Below are 21800 nucleotides of genomic sequence, written 5' to 3' on the forward strand. Positions count from 1 at the left end.
TCAAAGGATTTGCTAACGTATCCCTTAAAACCTCCATCTCTCGTTAGATGAGGAATATATATTGAGAAATGGCAAATCATCTCTATTTCATTCAAATGCAGATTTTAGAGGAATAGAGAACTGCAAAAGAATTGAGAGAGAACTGAAAGCCCTGGGTGTTGTAGCAATATCTACACCAGGCTGTATCCCATAGATACTTTCTGTCATTAGCAAGGAAAATCTCCCATCTCAAACCCACAATGTTGTACCTTTACCCCTTTGGGGCTAACATAATCCTCACTTAAATTTTAATTAAAACACTTTACATCAGTGCAGTATTATAAGTGGTTGGTTTGGAAATCTTAAAATGAAGTAGCTGGTCTCATGAGTGAACTGTTTACAGCTCAGTTCAGCACAGTTTGTATGAAGAGCCTGTCGTGGATGTGCTTCTCATTTAATGACCTTTAAGAAGGCTGTCAGGCTTCATGTTATTTTTCTAGTTGTACAGTTCAGCTTGCCAGACAGACTTTGCCATTTGAGACTGAACTTACAGTGGCTGGAAACTTTAACTGATAAATCTAGTATTTTGGTAGATCTGTCAGAGATAGAGGAGAGAGGCAACCAAAATGAAATCACTTTCCCCGTGCCAAACTGCTAAGCTGATTCAATCTACTCTGTATTGGAACAGGCTCTTGTGTGAAATATAATACTTTTCTCTTGGCCAAAGCATTATTTTGCCAAAATAAAAGTTCTGTGTAACTGTGTATTATCTCACTTAAAAGTTGTCTCCCTGCTACATATAAACAAGTCCAACACAACTTGTTGCACTCCACTGCAAAGGCAATAGATTCAGAGCATGTGAAATTTCCACTTGAAGACTGCTGGGTAAGATCATAAAAAACCACAGGAAATAGAGAACCCTCTGTTCCTCTGCTCTGAAGCCAAAATTGTACAATTCCCAAGAGATTTTGCTAAAAGACCTCCATTACACCACAGCCTTTCCAAATATGGCTGCAGATCATCACCACCTTCACCTTGAGAAAGCTGCTGTCACTGTGTTACCTGATTCCTCCTTACTGTGCGTTGAACTGTGATTTCTTCTGTCCATAGGGATATTCCCCTTGTTCCTTGCAGCAGCAAAAGTGATACTTGGACAGTTACCACAGTATTTTTTCCATTTTATGCTCTCTGTCTTCAATCTTTCCTTGCCAGTCAAGTTATCTAGATAGCTGACTGATCTTTGTATTCTCTGCACACTCTTCAACTGGTCCATGTCTCCTGTGAAGTACAGCATCCAAAAGAGAACACAGCAGTGGAGTGAGGGTACAGAAATACCACATCTCAGGGCTTGTGAGCCAGGCTCCCAGTTACAGATCTGAGCATGGCATCTACACTTTCCCTAGCAGGATTATATTGCTGAGCAGTGGTCAGCCTGCACTCCTCTGTGCTTTTAAAGCCCTTCCTGAAGAACCGTAGTTTAAGCAATTGCCCCTCAGCATACATTGTGCATCGTTTGTAGCCATTTGGGGGGAAAGAAAAAGAAAATAGGGAGTAAAAATTACAAGGAAATAATTCTTAAAAGGAAGACATTTGACAGTTAAAAAAAAATCTATATTGAGCCTTACTGTTTGGCTGTTTGTGACATTAATAAGATTCAGCACACTGCTAAATCTTTTCAGCAAGGGAAGAACTTTTGGGAGGAGGAAGGAGGCTATGGGCTGAGTGTCCCTCTGCACCCTGCTTTTCAGCTGGTTGGATCTCTGTGCATGGAGAGTTGGCCAGAGATTTCAACATAGAGCAGACAGTGGGGCTGAGCATCATCTGGGCCTGCCCATTCCCTCTCAGCCCTTTGCATGCAGGATCCTCAAACTCTCTTTCTCCCACATGCAGCTTGCTCAGGTCCCTGGCAGGAGAGGCAGAAACAAGAAGCTTCAGGGTTTGAGGTGCCTGTCAAATAAGGATGGTGGTAGCATTAGCAGATCATAGAATCATAGAACTATAGAACGATAGGGGCTGGAAGGGACCTTCAGAGATCATCTAACCCCTCTGCTAAAGCAGGACCACCTAAAGATCCAGAGCACATGTTTCTTTTCCTTGCTAGCTGCACTGCATTCACATGCTGTGAATGTTTCAGGGGTGATAGGGAGAGGCAGAATACAGCTACCAGTTGTAATCTGGCTATGACACAGGTCTGAACTGCTCTGCTCTCATGGGAAGCTTTGTGGGATTTAATACCCACAATACCTAGATGTTGTCTTGATATCTGCCAAAAGATTCTCATGTGAGTAGAAGGCTGATCATCACTAATGGGATCTACTGCCTTTGAATCATCTCAGAGCACAGAGCACTGCCTGCTGAATCCCTAATTCTGTAATTGGTGGAGCTGCTCAAAAAACCCTTTACTGAAAGGAGAATGATATTGGCATCCCACTAGAATAAAAACAAAGCAAAGCCCCTAGAAAACTTTAATTGCTTGAAAATTTTCCTTCCATACATTCAGTCAATAAATAGCAGAAAAAATCGTGTTAAGTCTTCTTTTTAGGAAGCACTGTGAATCTTGCAGTTACTTTATCAAGTATCTACCTCATAAGTAACTTTGTTTCCCACCAGTCTAGTATCTCTGAGCTGTATCTTTACCATGTTTCTACCAGGACAGGCTTGGTTCCTGTGACATTGCCAGATAAGCCTAAAAATTTACAAAAAGTTCATTTTCATATTAGGAAAATGGAACTGGCTTCCAGATCTAGAAATATGGCTTTTTCTATGTCTAAAAATACTTGCCTTGAAGATTAACCTTTGACAAATAAAAACAAAAAGGCTGCACTGTGGCTTGGAAAAGTATGTGGCTGCACCCCTCTGTACCAGGACTGTGGAATTTTGGCTCTGGATGTGGATTCTGACTGATTGGCAAAAGATGAGCATACACAGGCCAGCATGGGCTTAGCAAATGGGATGCACTTACAGCCCTATTTGATAACCCTGGCTCTCTAACATAACACTTTGCATATTAAAAAAAGAGCTTGGACAGGGATATAAAACAGCATGGAGTTTCCTAAGTTCTTTCAAATATTGACAGTGGTTTAAAATGATGCAATTTAATGGTATGGGGGAGGGGGGGGGAATGATGGGTGCTCATCACTGTACATCCTGGAATATGAAAGCTTAACTCCTTCTGTAGAGTTGTGATTTTCCCTTTTGCAAATGATACATAAATGCTGCAAGTAAGACCTATATACAACATCTATAGCTTTTCTTTTCCAGACTTAGCCCTTGGATTAGCCCTAGAAGACTGTGCTGCTGAAATGAGATGTTACCTTGGCAGCAAGCTTAAATAAGTGATGTGATAAGCCTCACCTGCAGCCGGCTATCAAAAAGGTCCCTGCTGAATTTCTTTGGGTGCTGAGCAGATGTGGCTCCCACACAGGCACATCTTTCTGCCAGCAATTATTCACTTTTCACTTCAAACTGCTGTTCCAGTGAATCTTGCAAGGCTATGGAAGCTGTTTACAGCCCAGTTAGTACAATCTGATTAATAGCATTGATTTATTATTATTTTTACAGTCAGTTAAACCAGTGAAATTAAACAAAGCTTCCCCTGGAGTGTAGGTTCTGTCTAGGAGATTAAACTCCATGCTTTCTCCTGAGGTCCAGAGCCTGTGACCCCTCCCTCAGTCAGCATCTGGAGCAGGAGGAGATGTCTGGGCAGCCTGGAGCTGTTTTGTAAGGGACATCGTTAGGATTGCTCCTTCAGCTGGCAGCCTGCATTTACGTGACTCAGAGCTTATGAAAGCATTTCCCAAGGCCAGCTTCAGATTCAATGCATTGGTTTGGATCTGGGAGCATTGGTTTTCTTGCAGTGATTTTTAGTCCTGTGTTTGCAGCTGTTACCTTAATAGCTCTTAATAGCTTTGAAGTGGTTTCTCTTGGACAGAAAGACAAGTTCCTCACTGTATAGCACCAGTGGTCAGGCTTTATTTATTTGATTTAATTTTAGGTACTTGCTGTTTAAGTAGAAAATGAGGTGACATCCCAAAGCTGACACAAGTGAAAACAATTATCAAGTAGAATTAGCAACAGAGAGAACCCAAAATGGGCACAGATGAATGAGATGAAGCTGCAAACAGTGCCTTAAAAGCAACTGAAGTATGGAGAGAGATACTAGCTCTGCTCCAAAAGGCAGGGCCCCAGGGATTGTGAAGATGCTCTGGTCAATCAAGGTGCTGAAGGAGAGACTGGAGCCAGGGGAGCCCTACAGGGAGCCTTCACATCAGTATGGCTCCTGGTGGGGGCTCTGGCTGTCTCTGTCCTGCTCAGTTAAGGAGTTTCTTTTCCTGGAGGGAGTTTGGGGTGGAATGGGATGCTGTGTGTGATGGAAGAGGCATAGCATGTGATTTATAGGGCAAGGGATATCTAAACTTATACATCAGTGCCAGGGATGCTGGAAGGAGATGATCTCAGCCCACTCTGGCTGCATTTCTGCTAAGGTCTCACAGGGGAGCAGGGGATGGGTTCCCCAATCGGCTTCATCCTTCCACTGTGTGTATGCCCGATGTGCCTGTTTGAGGACTAAGAAAAGCTGTCTGAAGCAGCACCCAGAAGTGAACAGGGAAGCAATGGAGTTGGCTATTCATAGGAGTCACATTTCCCAGCTGCTGTGATGAGGACCAGCAGCATCAAGTCCTTACATTACTGGAGCAGGGAAAGCCAGGACTTTTCACCACTGTAAAAATAGTTGTTGTAAGGTAGGAGTCAAAGGCATGAAAAACAATTCCTAGGGTGAAAAAGCTACAACATCAAGTTCAGAGGTGACCTGTACATAAACTTTTGATATGCCAGAGAAAAATCAAGAAGAGGCTCTTCATTAGTCTAATGATCAATGGGTAGAACACAGCATAGGGGCAAAATTGATGTTCTTAATGTGAAGGATGCAAAGGTGAAGACTGAATTAAGAAGAACCCCACAAATACTGTATGGCATATCTTTTATACTTGTAGTTGGAGATAGCTAATGTAATCTCTACAGAGCCTTCAAGCTGAAGATGAGTTTAAAGCTATCCCTTCTTGTATGTGTGTGGTATACCATAGATTTGCACATCAAAATAACTGAGCAAATACTGCTTCCAAAGTCATATCCCCATAAAGACAATTCTCTAGCAGTTTGAAGGTAATAAAATACTGAACTACTAGTGTCAGCTGTATTCTGTGAATACAGTTTTCACAGTGTGGACAGAAAACTGACCCCACGTTGGTCTTTGCAAAGATGCCTGATTTTACTTGGTCCCAACCAGCAAGGAAAAAAAAATTCAATAACCAAGAAGTGAAGGACTTGAGCATGTCAACTGTATAAGCAGCATTACTTAATCACAGATTACTGTTGAAAGAGGTCAAATTGCAAGCAGTAAAGTATGATATCTAAATTGAACACTGTCATAGCTACTATCCTGTTTTGAGTTTTGGCTTCCTTTGTATTGCTTTCTGAAATAAACTTGTTTAGAGATCATAAGTGCCTAATGTATAACACTGTAACAAGTAAATTTATATGGTATGTGATGGGTCAAATTTCCCTTTAAGTTTCACCATTCTAAATGAGAGGAGAATGTGATGCAGTGCTTGTTTGGTTACTGGAACTTACTGTTTCAACTCACTATTAAAAACTATTTCATACCTTCTCAATGGTTACCTACAGCAAAATGTGTAAAACCCTAAAGTGTTATTGCCTGGAAGCCTCTGTTCATGTCCATTTAAGCCCAAAATCATGATAAGCAGCAAGAGTTTGGTAGTAAAATAAATCCCCACCCCTGTGGGCAGGTGGTGGGACAGCCAACCAGCAACAGGTTGTTCTTTTGCCATATAACTCACCCACCACAGCTCTGGAAGTCCAGAGCCTTGCTGCACAGACCAGAGTGGCAGACAAACCCATGTGCCACACCTATCTATAAAGTCTCTATTGCCTTCATGCATATGTATTTTTCAAAAGGTCCCCGTTTCAGTTAAATAAAAATATGGTGCTTGTCTTAGAGATTTTTTTTCCCTTTATATTACTAGTAAATCCTAGAAGTCTCTGTTTTTTGTGTGTGTGTGTTGCAGAGGGGAAGTCCTTGCTGGCATTTGAGTGTACGCTGTGTCCCCGCCACTGAGTGTGTTGGTTCACTCCTGTACAAGAGCCAACAATATTTAGCTGATGAGTTAATCATTCAAGAAAAGGCAAAAGAGTGTAAAAACTAGGGTTGCTTTTCACTGTAGGAAAAAAACCCAGAAGTCCTGTTTTCTCCCATTCAATAAGGCACTGTGCTTGTTTGCAGTGGATTGTGGTCTCCACCTTTGCCTCCTCTTGTCTTCCTTCTGGGGCCTGCTCAGCTTCAAAATGCCTGCAGAGAGGTATGGCCAGAAAGCATCCCTTGCCATGTGCTGTCTCCTGGCTGCTTTTGTCTTTCGTTAAGCAAAGAAATCAGCACTTAATCCATACAGTTGGAAATTAAAGTGGAGGGCAGGGGTGGGAGAATGCCGCAACTGCAGCCAAAGGGCAGATGAGTAATTTGTCTGAAAACAAGCTCAACTTGGTTTCCTTCCCATGTTTTCAAACTCTTTCACATGGAAAAGAAGTAGAGCCATAGCAACTGCAATAACTGTGGTGCATACATAATTGCTGAGGCACAATTTTTGTGAAGTATGTGTGTAGCTTCTCCAGTTTATCTTTTGCCTTAGCAATAACAGCTGAAGGGTAAGCCATTACCAAGGCTTAGAAACACATTCCAGCTAGGAGGGAGGAACGGTTTGTTAGGAATACCTGCAAAATAACTGGCATAAGATGTCACTTCTTTGATGGATTTGAATTGCTTTTACTTGTTGAAAGTCTTCTGAGCATTTGTGAAAGATAATGGGAACTAGAAGGATGACAGGACAACACCTGCACAAGGAACTGGGCTGGAACATTTTAGGGTTGAATAGATGTTTGTATATGATGTCAGTTCAAACCTCCTGGGACTTATGGGAATATGAAACCCACAGCACACCTTGGAATGTATCACAACAACCACATCCCTGCCTGTGGCTTGGGAAAGGCCAGCAGAAGACACAGCTGTTATCCCTGGGGTTCCGTTTGTATTCCTTGTGCAGGGAACAAGGAACATGTCTCAGGCACCAAGACATTCTCCAAAATGTGGCAAAAAGAAGGCTCCTCCAATGAAAAAATGTAGATGCTGTTACCAGGCCCAAGAGGACTTTGATCCAGGTGACAAACCTGTCAGTCTTATTTATTTAACCCTCCCCTGCGTGAGGACCAGCAGAGCTGGTGGAGAAGCCTGTGCCAGACCCCATTAGATATTGCTTGTATTAGATATACTGTTAATCACTGCTATAATCGTTTCTGAAGTCTCCATTAAATATTTCCAGCAGCTCTCCTCCTTGCCAAAAATCTCTCTTTCTACTGTCAGTGATCACGTCAGCACCAGTTTCAAGGGCACAGAGTTAAGGCAATGTTGAGAACTAAGATTAAAATATTTTACATACTTCTAATCTGGCCTTCTTCAACAGCTCTCTGGGGTAAAAAAAGACAAGAATAGATAATGGAAGAAACAGAACCAATTACTTATTTCAGAATTAATAAGTTGTGGCATAGTCTGTGAGTCATTTCCTCGCTGAACCGATTTTTTTTTGCTCATCACATTTGCTCATGGGGCAATTAACTTGAAGACAGGAGTAGAGTTGTTTTTTTCTGAGAAGAAATTTAAAGAGACATTAATAGCTTGTGAGATCGCGTGCCAGATGATTCACTGATAACCCATTACAAGGGCTTACAGAATGGAGTTTGTGTAACATCACCACAGATAACAAACTACATCACAACGGAGGAAAAGAAAAACAACAGAAAATATTTATTGACATAGCATGTGCATTGTAGAATATCGTAACACAGCAAAAGTTTGCATGTCTCTTCTCAAATGAGTTGTCATTTTGTGTGGTTAAAAATGTTATAAAACCAGAATTTTTTGAAGTTTACTGTCAGTCTTTAAAAAAAATTGAGAACATGAAAGAGTCATCAAAGCTACCTCTGGAGGTTTTTAGCCTAAATGCTGTCTCACACTCAGAGCGAAAGGCTGGTGCAACAGGGACTCAAACATGCTTCCAAATTCTTTTAGGTTTTAGTGCAATTTTAAGCTTTTAGTTTAATACCATTCTCTTCCCAACCCCTTCATTCTTCAATCCAGGAATTTGTAGATGGAATATCTGTGCATTAAAATTAGAAGCAGTTGATGACATGTCTACAAAGATACCAAACGCAAATGCAAAACACTTGACAAAATGTATGGGCTGGAATTTGTAGGTTCATGCAAAAAAATGGAGACAACATTTAAATGCTTCAAGTCTGAGATTTTTTTATTTGTTGGTTAGGTTGTTGGCTATTTTTTTCCAGTGGGGAATAGCCTTTACAGGAATCCCAACAAAATATCAAGCTTGAAAAACTTTCAAGTGAAACTCCCAAGTGAAAGCAACTTCCTTTACTCACTGTACTCTTGCTGACCCAGTGTGCTGGGAGGTTCAGGTTTTGGCCAGGATACACTAACTTGTGCTTCCCAAGGAGCTTAAATGAGCACAAGGGAAATCCCTGGGACTTTGGACAGTGATTGTAGATGATAGTCAAAAACTTAGTCCTAGTGATTGCTGCCAGAACCTGAGCCTTCTCACAGCCCTCTCCTTGGTACTGTTGGCTGAAAAGAACAGCCTCACCTTTAACAGCAAAAGGAGATTGTTCATGTAACTTGTGATTGTCACATCTTAATTTACACTGTTACGCCTTTACCATCTGCCTACTCTTTCTTAGAATAGGTCCCTCTGCTACCTCACAGCCATTTCATCTGTTACTTTTCACACTTTCTTTATCCCTTGCATACCACCCACCACCATCTTCCTGGGCTTCTGTACCATCTACTTCTCTTGCACATTCTTTCTGTATTAATTGCTGTTTGCTGCCAGGTCACCTCTCATCAGCTGAATCAGAGGTACTCCCCAGCCACTCCTCTCCTCCACATGTAGCTGAATTCTTTTTTTCCACTTAAGCCATATTCTGGGTTGATTCATACTTCGTACATAAATCTGACTCATAAAAAAAGACTCATAAATCTGCAAAGCTTGGATGGTAAATTCTAAACTGAGTCAAGGAGATTCCTTAAGTATTTTTTAAAGCAGTGGGTACTCTATACCTTGTACAACAGAATTAACTTCACTACCTAACATCATGTTTTTCTTTTATTAAGACAACACAAACTTAGTCTTAAGTTTTCACATTGGAGACAACTCCTTGACTTTTGTAGGTCCCAGAGCCCCAGATTTAAACACATGCACAAATGCCTCGAGGAGGTGGTCTGAGTGTGTTAACATCTTGTATATGAGGTATATCTTTGGCTTGGGAAAAACTTGTTAACTTCACAAATTGCCAGAAGCCCCCTAGCAGAAAAGGGATTTGACCGAGTTTGTGGGCTTTTTTTCCTGAAGCCAGGAATGCAGTTAAAGAAAAAGATCTGCTACAGAAACTCTCGTGGGAAAACATTAGTACTGATGAAAACAACTTATGTACAGCCTAGTACTTAAAAGAGGAAAAAAAATCCTTTGGGGAAATATCACAAGGGCTGTGTCCTGTTCTGGGCTGGGAACCCAGTCTTGATGCTGTTGCCTTACACAACAGCAGATCTGATCTACTAAGGGCCTCTTCCCCATATTTTGTCATTGATAACTAGATAGTAACTGCATTTTTTTAAGGAAATCTGAGATGATCACATGTCAGAAATTCTTGTCCCATTTGCAGTGGCTGGTGCCAAGAGCTCTGCATAAGGCTGTGTGCAAATATTCAATTTAGGGACGATTTCAGAAGTCCCTGTAGTTAGAAGTCACAATGCCTGCCTAAAGCATTTCCATCTCTATTAGGCCAAGTGGCAGACTGAAATGTTGCTTGTCATGCAGATACAACAGGTATAACATTTTGTTCATGTCTTGTGCCTGCATTCCCTTGCCTGAAGGCACTGACCCAGACAAACCAGCACATGCTCTAAAGGCCTTTGTATTTGTATGCATTGGTGCATGTGCACTCAGACACAAAAGCTGGAATATATATATATATATATATATAGTTTTGATTAATTTTTATCTTGCTCTGGCCTGCTTCTTTAATCTCTTAGTACCATAAGATGAGGCACTGTGCATCTAATGTTTACCCTCTGAGGATAAACATTTGTTATCAGCCTGGAATGAGAACTTTAGGTTGTGGCTGAGATATTTATAGTGGATGATTATTATAACAAGATCACTTGAAAGTTGACATCAACATTTTTCATTCTTACCTTGTCCCTGATTCCCAGACTACTAAAGAAATAGATGATTATATTTTTGCTCCCAAGGAGTATACCTAAATAAGACCCACCAAAACAAGGAATTTGCTAAGGCACCTTATCTTGATTGGTTTTGGATCCAAATCAACGCTGAGAGTAACTGTAACAAAAGCCACGGACCAAAGCTGACTGGTATTGGATTAATGATGTGGTACCTTATTTGTCACAGTAACTGTGGGGAAAGGCACTTATGGAAAACATTACAGAGCTGACTGAAGAATACTCAGTGCCCGTTGCACAGAGTAAGACTATTAAATAATGGACTGAGGTGACACAAAGTTACTGTCAGCGAAGCCACACCTCTCAATAGAGATGTTAACAACAATAAAAAATAATTAACATTAAAATCTTAGACATTAATTTCTAAACTTTAAAAAAATCATTATTAGTTTTCTGCAAACATCACAAAAAAAACCCCAAACCCTAAAAGTTGTGTTCCCTGGAAAGGCTGACATTAAAAGAAGTAGCTTTTTTTAAAGTGAGATCTGTTCCAATGAATGAAATACTGTTAGAGTTACAGTATGGAAGAAAATCTTCAATTTTAATGCTTTGGCAATAATATGACAAAGAAAATTGCCTACACATTCAAAGTGTCAGGTTTTATGCTTTCAATCACCTACAAAAACAAAGTGGATTGTTAAAAATGATCTTATTTCATCAAAAGGTATTACCAAAATCCTTTAAAGATACCAACAAACAAATAGTATTGTAATATCTTATTATATTTTTTTTCCTCAGGAAGAAAATGTATTTTGGTCATTTTCAAAAAAATGAGTATTGTGGTGGTGAATGCTCTTTAAGAAGTATTAAAACCCAAAGGATATGATCAGAAATACACAGTACCATTGTATGTTATTACATTAATGTAGCACCATAACAATCCTACGTGTTTCAAAATCTTGACATAAAATAAAAGATATAGACTTGAGTAGCAATCCACAGTAATTTGGTGTTTCATGGTGTGGAAAAAGTCAAGCTCACTTTGTGTTTTTGTTAAATATATGGTTCAGCAAACATATTGAACCAAATTCTTCGCTAACTACTGCTGCTACCTAGCAAGATATTTGTTATAATGTACAGGATAGTTCTCCTACCATTCAGAAGGTGATAATAATTTAGTTGAAAGAAATTCTTAGTTTAAACTCCTAACTCACCGAGGTGGAGTCTGAACATGCCATGATCAAAACTACCCAATTTTGCAGAACTGTATAAAGCCAAACTAAAATATTGCTTTCCAACTCCCAGTCTAATACACACTATCCTATTAGTGAAGCTGAACTCATATAAAAGCAATTTCTAAACACTGCAAAAATGGTTAGCACTCAAAAAAATCGATCATCTGTGAAGCTCTAAATGATTGTCAAATAGCCACTTTGAAGTCAATGACTTCTCCCAATGGTAAAGCTAAGCATTTGACTAGAAGCTAAACCTACAGCTCTCCAAACACTAATTGGAATGCAAACGAGTGTGTTTAAGATGTCTATAGCTTCTCAAAGAAGATTTTCTTTGTTTCTTCTTTTTCCAAATGTGGAAATTTCTATGTTCATTAATTTCTTTTTGCTGGTTTTACTGAACAATGAAGTGAAACTTGTTTTCAAGGTCTAAGCCTCAGCTACAGAGATTTTGGATTTCCATGTTCCTGCAGCAACCAGACTAGGAAGTTTTGCAAACTAACAAGCATGAACTAGGCTGCTGCTTCTCAACATGGAGCTGTAGACTTCAGAGAATGTCAAAATAGCATCTTGGTCTCATGCAGTTCTCTGGATCATTCTACACAAAAATAATGTGGTGGATGCACAACCTGCATGCGAAGAACTGAAACAGAACCCTGAGAAAAGCAAATCCATTGGAAAAATAGATATTGTTTAATAATACCTGTCTAAGATGTTTCTCTCCTTCCCTTGGTAAAAAAAAAAAATGTCAAACTGATGTAGTTGTTTTTTTTTCCAATGTGAATGATTTGAATGTATCACAATCGCAAACATAAATATAGTGTGTGGGTTTAAGTGCATATCTAGTGTTGATTACAATGAGAAATATTTTGTTTGGCAATCCTATCCACCCCCCAGCAATTCAGTTTTCCTCAAGCCACTGTAACATTACTTGTGAGCTTTGAGTTCAAAAACATCCTGACGTGGAGTGATGTTCTTGCTGCAGCAGACTTTCCCTCTATGGTAATACAGGTGCTAAGTGAGTCAGGTTCCGCTCTCTTCAGCCTCGTGTGCAGTTCTCATCATTCCCATGTATCCAGAAGCAAATCTGGGCATATTTGAGAGGAGTAATTCTTACTGCTACATTGTAATCCTGCTGTTCACCATTGATATCCACCCACTGATGGCCTGAGTAAACAGCAATGATCTTGCGTTTCCACTTCTTTTTGTTGGGCTCCTTGAGACGAAGATAGACACCAGATCCAGTGGAGCCAGGCTCAGCATCACAGTACTGATAAAAGAGATCATTGGACTCATCAGAAATGCTACAAAATCTGTAGACCAGCTGCCCAGATCGATCGTTGTCAAAACCTGAGAAGTGGATCATGCTCCCAGGCATCATTTTAATTGTTGGGCTGATACCCAGCTCCATGTATTTCCGTTTGTGGGGACGCTTGAGCTCAAGAACAGCATAATCGTAATCCAGGGCAACATCCCCAGAGACACCCTTAAACCAGCCTTTTGGTATGTGAGTACTCTTCACCCTGGTCCACTGGAAGGAGGGCATGCCATCAGAGGTCCCCTGCTTCTTCCCAGACCTCCTCTGCTTTCTCCTGCCACCTTTGGATTGTCGCCTTAGTTCTGTGACAACTTCGGGATCCTCTTGGGCTGCAGAAACTTCTCTCCTACTTCTTTTAGCACCTTTGCGCCTCCTGCCATCACCTCTGGATTTTGTCTTCATCAGGCCCACCCTCAGTCTTTTGCTGCCCTTAACATAATCCTTGCCATTGTGCAGACAGTGGGCAGCTGTCAGCACATGCTTGGGGGAAATGAGAACACCGCTACAGCCAGTGGAGATCTTCACAGCCGTGTTGAATGGGAAGTTGGTCATAAACCGCTTGTCATAGATGCTGAACCTACTGTCCGTTCCATATATCTGCCTCTTCTTTCTTGAAGACCTTGGTGTGGTTGCATTTCCAGCTGGATCAAGCACTAGTCCGAGGACATTCACTTCTGTCAGGATCCGTGTGCCGTTTTCAAAGACAGTCTCATAGGATAAGAGCTCCTTCAAGTCAGAGAAGCTTGGCACCGGCAATTTTCTTTGACATTCAATTCCACACACACTGTTCAGCTCTAATTTGGTTTTTGCTTCAAATTTAGGGCTGTCAAGGGAGAAAGTTCTTTCACTCACGATCTGGGGAATCTTCTTTAAGTGCCAAGTAAAATCTTGTTCAGTTTCTGTCCCACTAGTGAGACCCAATACAGGTATGAAAAATACGAGTAGCAGTAACATGTGCTCCATTTTATCTATTTTTTTTTTCTAAAACAAGAAAGAGAGAATTGAAAATACACATTGGAAATATACACAGTTGTCTCAGCATCTTCAAAGTGTAATAATGCAACATTAGCCCTGACGTCAGCGGAACAGAATTTAACGCTATACTCAAAATAGAAACGCCTCAAATGTTCCCTGTGTTGCCCCTGACACTTTCACTGGTCTCTAGCTGGATGGGCACAGAGGAGTCAGACAGCATCCATGCAGAGCTACCTACTGGGAGGTGGAAACAGATGAGTTTTACCTGCTTTTCCCTCAGTTATCTGAGTCACTGTACTCTGTACAGCACTCTGTTTTTATTTATCCCTTAGGAATGCAATTAAATTTTATGCTTCTGCTTCTCTTCTGTACAGCTACTAGGTGTAGATAAAACATGGTTGAAAGCTATGTGATTCAAATTTGCATTCAAAAGTTGGGATCCAGGGAGAGGTGGAAAGACTTAGGAATTCTTAGGAAACCAGACCAATCATGCTCTTTCCTGTAATGGTCAAAGAGTAGAAGTTTAAAATGACCTAAAGTCAGCACTGGTCCTTCATTACCCACCCAGCTGAGACCTGTGAATCTGCCTCTGTGGAAAAGGGCACTTTGCCAACTGCTTTCCCAAGGAAGAAACTGAGAAAGATCTCCTTTTCCCTTTCAAAGTTTGTTTTCTGTATGTGACATATGGAGCAATCTGGGCTCCTAAACAAGATGGCAAGTCCCATTTTAAGTGCTTTTAGCTCCTGCTGCTCTGAAAGGCATGGGTGTCCTGCAGAACCTGCTTTGCATCTCCCTGTGTGCCGCAGCCACCAAAATCTCATTTGTTTCCTACGTGTGAGTATCTGAATCTCTCTCAGAATGTCAAGAAAATTTCAAAATCCACAGTTGGAGGGGACAGATGAGTGAGAAAAGTAGGTGGTTGGTGGTCTAGAGAAGTCTCCTGGTTGTATATATGCAGTAAAGCCCAAACAAATAGAAGGGACAAGTCTACTGACTCATCACATGCCAGGAGTTTGGATATCCCTTTTTTCTATAGTAGCTAGCAACAGGACAAAGGGAAATGGGATAAAGCTGGAACACAAAAAGTTCCACTTAAACACAAGAAAAAACTATTTCCCTGTGAGGGTGAGGGAGCCCTGGCACAGGCTGCCCAGAGGGGTTGTGGAGGCTCCTTCCTTAGAGGTCTTCAAGACCTGCCTGGACGTGTTCCTATGTGACGTGATCTAGGTGACCCTGCTTCTGCAGGGGAGTTGGACTAGATGCTCTCTAAAGGTCCCTTCCAACCCCTACCATTCTATGATTCTATGATCACATGCCTTTTTCCTGCAGGTTCAGATAAAGACTGCAGGACTGTGCTGTCTTTGCCTTATGGTCACATGTGGAAAACCCCGCCTAGATGGGGTGATGCACCACACAAAGAGCTAATACTTTAAATAGGAAAGACAAAAAGCAATATTATTCCCATCTGTAGCTGGGAAACACATAGAAAGAATGTGAAATTGTTAGAAGTCTGCGGCAGAGCCAGAAACTGAACCCAGCTATCCTGATTCTGAGCTCAGAATATTATTCAAAAGACTATTTTTCTGCTTTGGTATCGGTGATATCAGTGGCATTAACCAGCTACTAGCCTCTGCCACTGGAAAAGCTATGCTCAGTTCTCATATCTGTCACTCCAATTGCATGGAAACCTCAGCTGTGCAGGAAGAAAGGGCCTATGATTAAACTTCAAATCCACAAGCAATTCAGGGATATGTATGTGGTTAAGCTCTCTAGTTTACATTGTAATGGCAGTGTAAACAAGGGTAAAGATAACCACTTTCCTTTTCTTGAGCTTAGTTTAGAACCCACTGTTATCTGGTCCACCACAGCCTGATCACATGTTAGGTAAAGATCTAGCACAAATAAAGAAGAGTATCTGTGCAACCTGAAAAAAGAAGTGAAATGTCACTTTAAAATCTGTATAATGGATCGATGACTTCAATAAATTTGAGTCATTCCCATGTCATTCTTCAATTAGACATTGTTCTTGTCTCCAAGAGGTTAACAATTATCACTTTTTAGCAAACTAGGCACTACACTTCAAACACAACTTGCTGCTTCTGATGCCAGGCTCAGAAGGTGGTTTTGGTTTACCCTATTTTTTTATCCTTTTCACCTTTGCCTGCATGAAACACCAATTTTGACCTGGAGTTTACTTGCTAGGATAGACATGAAGTACATTTTACAGTAGGGAATAGACAGATCCACTGTGGATTTAAAGCAGTCAACCCAGGTTTTGGAGAAGATGAGTGGACTTTCTTAAGACATCTGGAGACTAAAGTGACTCACAGGCCTAAGCTCTGGGATGTATGTGGTCATACTAAAAGATATCTGAAGGTTTTGAAAGCACAGTAGAGTCATCTCAGATGCAAGGATTTTGCAGAGATAGCAGCTGACCATACCAGTCCAGGTTATTGGTTTAGCAGAAAGGCATATATTTAGACATTAACATGCAACATCACCTTCAAAGCAGTGTTTTGGTTATTTCTCTATTAGTTCTAAATTTGAAGAAGAATGAGAATTTTACATGGATAAATGATATAAAATAAAGAAATACTGCAGTGAGAACATAAGAATAGTTGTCCTGGCCTGACCAGAGGTCCACCTCCTGTTTCTAACTCTGGCCAAATGCAGAAGCCTAGGGTAGAGCATAAGAATAGGGCAACCATGTATGTCCTTCCTCCCTCATAGTCTCTTAGCTTACATCCAATTGCCCCTCATGGACTTTAAACCAGAGGTACTTTTGGTAGTGAGGAAACCTCAGTGGATTTCTCTTCCATAGTTGCTCAGTCTTCTCTTGAATCCATATTCAATTTTGTATCCACAATGCTCTATATCAAGGAAATCGGTATCAACTGCTTGTTGCATGAGGAAGCATCTCCTTTTCTTTATTTTCAGCCTGTAATAAACTAGCATGATGACCAATTGTGTGACATTAATGTGGAAAAGCTGACTTTAATTTGTTTTGCCCTGATATAGCTGTTAAACAGATACAAGGCATTAAGAAACCCAGTTCTTCTACCAGTCTTGAGAATGCCTTCCCTATGTTGTTTCCTAGAACATATATCCCTTTCTCAGTCCTTCCTCATGATCTAGCTATTTCATATTCCTCTCTAGGTGATTTTTGTGAGCTCTGAAGAAAGTTCATTCACTAACTGCTAGTTCACACAGAAAACCTTAGAGGTGCCTGGGTTGGTGCCATTCCACTGTGATCGCTGAAGTCTTCCCAGCTGGATCCATAACTAACTTCACTTCATAGACAGACATTCTGCAAGCAAGTGGGTGGAATACTATGGCTCCATTCCACCTCTCTTTAAAAAGAAATAAACTCAAAACACACAATCCTCAATAGATGCATTGGAGCTTCCCATGTGAAATACTATACTCAAGTGCTCACTGCTTACAAAAGCCATCTTGGAAGCCAAGATCTTCATCATTTATAATGAAGCAGTTGTCGCTCCTAACGAACTAACTACAATAGAACTGGAAGAAATCCAGGCTGAGGAACTTGATGAAAATGGTAATTCTTGTTACAGACCAGAGCAGTGGTCCTGCTAGGCAGCACTGTCATTTACAGCTAAGCACTTCAGCTGTTTACTAACGCCATCTCTACTATTTAAGCAAGGCCAGCTTCAAGCATGGACAATGTCAGCAGTTGACATGGCCCAGTACAGTTTGCTAGCAAGGAGGGAACAGAGAGGTTCCTCTTGACAGACAATGGGGATAGAAATGGGTAGACAAGCTGCAAAGACACTGCAAGAGAATACAGCCTGCAGAGGAAGGAGGAAAGGCCCTGAGAAGGCCACAAACTGGATGCAAGGAAAAAAACCCCTCAATATCTTACAGTTTTTGCCGTGCTGTTCTTCACTTTCTCCAAACCCCAGGCTGACTTGTCCTCTCCTTTCCTTCACTCCTTTCCCATACAGCTTTTGGGCTGCCCAACAGCAATTAGAAGCTTTGAGTCAGCTCTGTCTTTATGGTAGGATGAGGTTCTTCACAGAAGACAAACAATGGAAGCTAAAAGGTAGGAGAGAGACCTTCATCTCCATTAGAATGATGAAATTCTTTGTCCAGTTTCCAAACCCAGCTGAGGATTCCCTGTTTGGTGGCATTCCAGCTACCTGGTGTATGTATACAATTAGAAATATTTCCAGTTCTTCTCAGTACTTGCTTCCAACATAAAATCTTTCTGCATTCACAGGACAAAACCTGCTAATGTCCTAACTTTTCAGGATATCCTTCAAATGTTTTGTTAGTATAACCTATCTTAATTCAGCAGAATGCATCTTAAATGCTCAGGGGAAGGCTTGTAGTTAAGCAGAACTGGAATATATCTCTCTTCAGGCTAATCCCAGGTGAATTTATATGTCAGTGTAGCTCAGACAGAAAAAAAGTCGTGTCCAGCTACCTGGCAGCATTTTACCTTGTTCTGTTCAGTGCAGCCTCTTTGTTGTAGGAAAGTCATCACATTTCAGACTAAGCTTACACAACCTGAGATGCAGTTTTCAGACTCTAAAACATAAGAGGCTGCTGCTCTAACCAAGCTCTTTTAACTGCTTTTGGCTGCCTTCTTGAAACGGCCCGAAAGTTGGAAAACACAGTTCTACTCTGACAAAGCAAAACAGAGAACAGATTTTGGAAATCTCACGCTCCCTGGAAGAAGCCACTGCCCTAACCTTATCCGCCACTGCCCTAACCTTATCCGCCACTGCCCTAACCTTATCCGCCACTGCCCCCTTCACTCCTCCCGCCGTGCTCGCTCCACAGATCGCTCCACGGATTCCGCCCTCTGCTCTGACTTACAGAGAAAACCCCACCGCGACTCCGGGCTCTTACAAAACATAACGGCACCAGCAGAACCGATTTGAGGGAGCAGGCGTGACAGCTCGTTTCTGACACCACACACGCAGGGGGAAATGCAGGACGAGGGCTCCGAACGGCCCCCCAGGGACTGACTTGCCCTTCCCCGGTCGGGTTCCTGCCCGCGGCGGCCGCGGGGCGGCGCGCACGGACAACCGGCGGCCCCGGGCGCGGCGGCCCCGAGCTCGGCCCTGCGCCGGCCGGTCCCGGGGCCCGGGGTGGCCCCGGAGCAGCCGCCGCTCCTCAAAGCCCTCGCTGCCGCCGGGCTCTTCTCCCCGCTCCTCCGTGTCGCGGAGGTCGCGTCCTGAGCGGACCGGGTCTGCAGCGGACGGGAACCCTCGGTGAGAGCGGCCGGGGCGGGAGCGCGGCTTTGCTGGGACGGTCACTTTTTTGCTGCCCGCTCCGCGTCTGTCGGCCGCTCCTCTGCATGAGCGTGTTAAAGCCCAGGGCTGCCCTGGAACAAGCCAAGGGTTTGGAGAGGAAGGCTTTAACTCTACAGCTCTCTAGCCGTGCCCTGGTCCTGCTTTGCGCGGGAGGCTCTGCTTTTAAGCTTCTGATCCAAAGGAGTTCCCTTTCTCCAGAGCCTGCAAGATAAAATATCTTGGCACGGCTTATTTTTTTTGCCATTCCAAGATAAATCTGCTTCCAGTAGTGACAAATCTGGATGAAATTACTGTCCGTTCCAGTGGAGCTCAGGGATGGTAGGGCTAATACTGAGGGGATGAATCAGAACTCAAGAAGAGGTCGTTTTGAGGAGTGAAGAAGCTCTTTGCCTGCTCTGCTCAGAAGACACAGCACAGAGACAAACCTCTGGAAACCCAACAAGTATGCCCCTTGCTTCCGTCCCGTTATCTGTCTTGTGAAACCAGCTTCACATTAGAAAAAGAAAACAAAACCAAACCAACAAACAAAAACCAAAGAAACGTGTCACGTTTTAGTCCTATCAAAATATATATCCGTCAGGCTAAAGAGGCAAGAGCTTTCCACGTAACCCTTCAGCTGCCGAGCCCGAGATATTGACATCGCTCAACCTCATCCTTTTTTAAAAAATGACCCATGTAGGAAGAAGGACACAACAGAAAGAAAGAAAGGAAAGAAAAAATCACCTTACGGACGCTACTTCGGGCTGCCCGTTTCCCGGACCCAAGCTGCCCCGTCCACGGGCAGCCCCTCTCAGCCTCCATCCCCAGCTCCCAGTCCGCCCACTCAGCGCTGCCCCGAGCCAGCCTGCCGGGGCAGCCTCTCCCCTCGCGGCCAGGGCCAGGGTCGGGATGGGTTTCTTTCGTACCTGGCACCCCGCAGGAGGAACGGAGGGGAAGGCGGCCACAGCCCCGGGGCGCAGGCTGCCCGCTCCGTGCCGTGCCGTGCCGTGCCGTGCCGTGCCGCGCCGCCCGCCGCCCAGCGCCCGCGGCTACTGAGGACGGGGCGGGGGGAGCGGCCAGGTCTTCCCAGGCGGGGGAGGGGATGGAAAAAGGAGGAAAAAAAAAAGAAAGAAAGAAAAAGGAGGCGAGAGGGAGGAGGCCGGGAGGGTGAGAGGGGGAGGGCCGAAGGGAGAGGAGTGGAGGCGAGGCGGATCTCAGTATGTCCTCGGATGGGATGGGAAGAAGGGGCTCTGCCTGTGGGCGAGAAGACGCATCGCCCCGGGGCAGGCTTCTCTCGGCGCCGGGCGGGGAGCCGGGGTGATCCGCGCAGGGACGGGGCGGGAGAGGCTGCCGGGCTGTGGGGGAGAGGCGGGGACAAGAGGGGAGGCAGGGGGACACCGTCCCGGGGGAATGAAGGGAGAGTACCGCACCGCCCGCACCGCGCACCTGCGTGGGGCCGGACGCCACGGGATCGGGCGGCGGCGGCAGTGGCAGCGGGGAGAGCCGCTCCGCCCCGACCCGCCGTAGGGCTCCCGGGGAAGGCGAGGAGCGGCTGCCGGCTCCACACGAGGCTCCTTGGGCTGCGATGAGGCTTGAGGGTGCAGGGAGTGGCGTTCCCCTGACCCGTAGCCTGCCCACCTCCCTGCTCTCTGCCCTCAGGGACACAAAGTCCCACGCCTTCCTGGATCCGCTCCTCAGGGGTGCCCCGCTCCTCAGAGGTGCCCCATTCCTCTGAGACTCTCCTGATTTCTTTTTCTGCCTTCCCTTCCTTTGACATCCCTCACTTCCCAGAGCAGAAAGCTTTGTATGGTGACCTCTACTCAGTGGATAAGTTCCTTGCACTTCAACAGGGTCCTCTATGAAGCTTTCCACTGCTACACAGATGTGCAAAGTGGAAAGCTCTTTCCCTAAGCACTTTCCCAAGTGCTTAACCTGAGTTTTTTTCTATGATGCTCGTCTGCTGAGAACTCAGCTCACGGTAGATGAGGGCTCACTGATTTGCTAGAGCTGGCAGGAAATTTGTGACACTGCTAGAGATCAGACAGATCTCCAGAGTGCTGTTTGGTTGTCTTAATTGTAGGCGTTGTCCTTCCTTTAAAAGACTTAACTTCTGAAATTTAGTGGAACCAATTAACTAAATGGGCTGGAAATAAGCCTTTGGCCAGCAACTGCACCCTGCAGTTTCATTTCAAAGACTGAGATTGATTTCTTCAAAGTGTTAATTTTGTTTGCAGTTCTATTGTTGTTGTGTGTACAACTTAAAAAACAAAGTACCATAATTATTATTATTACTCATGTGACTGAGAAAATGAGATGAAGAATTCTCCATTTAATTAACAAGGCAAGAGAGAAATAAGTGTAAGACAGTTAAGTTTTACATGCAATTTCTTGAACATAATAGTTTCCATAATGAGCCAGACCAAGGGCTTTGCTGGATTGATACCAAGTTGCACTAGTGAAGGGCAAGGTCAGGCAATAACTGCTCCAGCACTTCCCTTGCCACTTATATTTCAAACTCAGAGATTTTCTGAGGCAGATGTTTCTATGACCTTAGTAACCTTCACAAGATTTCTCCATCAGATGCTTATGTTTCCTTAAACCTGCAGAGATCTGTAGCATCTACAAGCTGCTGTGGTAACAAGTTCCACAGGTGAACCACATATTATACAAATGTCTCTTTTTCTGTATTTTCAACCTGGCTCCTGCTGACTTCA

General features: G+C 43.2%; 1 protein-coding gene across 2 annotated transcripts; it reads right to left on the reverse strand.

The window, feature by feature from the left end:
- Positions 1–11099: 11099 nt before the first annotated feature.
- PRSS35 (serine protease 35) lies at positions 11100–20108 on the reverse strand. Of its 2 annotated transcripts, none has more exons than XM_061989979.1 (2): positions 20013–20108; positions 11100–13831 (listed from the first exon to the last, which is right to left on the reverse strand). In XM_061989979.1, the coding sequence occupies exon 2, from the start codon at positions 13811–13813 to the stop codon at positions 12572–12574; it is 1242 nt and encodes a 413-aa protein (XP_061845963.1). In that variant the 5' UTR covers positions 13814–13831; positions 20013–20108; the 3' UTR covers positions 11100–12571. The 2 variants fall into 2 exon arrangements, with proteins under 2 accessions (XP_061845963.1, XP_061845962.1); XM_061989978.1 differs by lacking the exon at positions 20013–20108 and adding an exon at positions 19831–19966.
- Positions 20109–21800: the final 1692 nt, after the last annotated feature.

The sequence above is a fragment of the Colius striatus genome, chromosome 2 (assembly GCF_028858725.1).
Source record: "Colius striatus isolate bColStr4 chromosome 2, bColStr4.1.hap1, whole genome shotgun sequence".
NCBI lineage: Eukaryota > Metazoa > Chordata > Aves > Coliiformes > Coliidae > Colius > Colius striatus.

Excerpts from the sequence above, each read along its gene's own strand:
- PRSS35 (XM_061989978.1), bottom strand. The coding sequence starts at position 19,908 with ATGGAGGCTGAGAGGGGCTGCCCGTGGACGGGGCAGCTTGGGTCCGGG. Across the intron at positions 13,832-19,830 it reads CCCGAAGTAGCGTCCGTAAG|AAAAAAAAAATAGATAAAAT; the intron begins GTGATTTTTTCT and ends TTCTTGTTTTAG.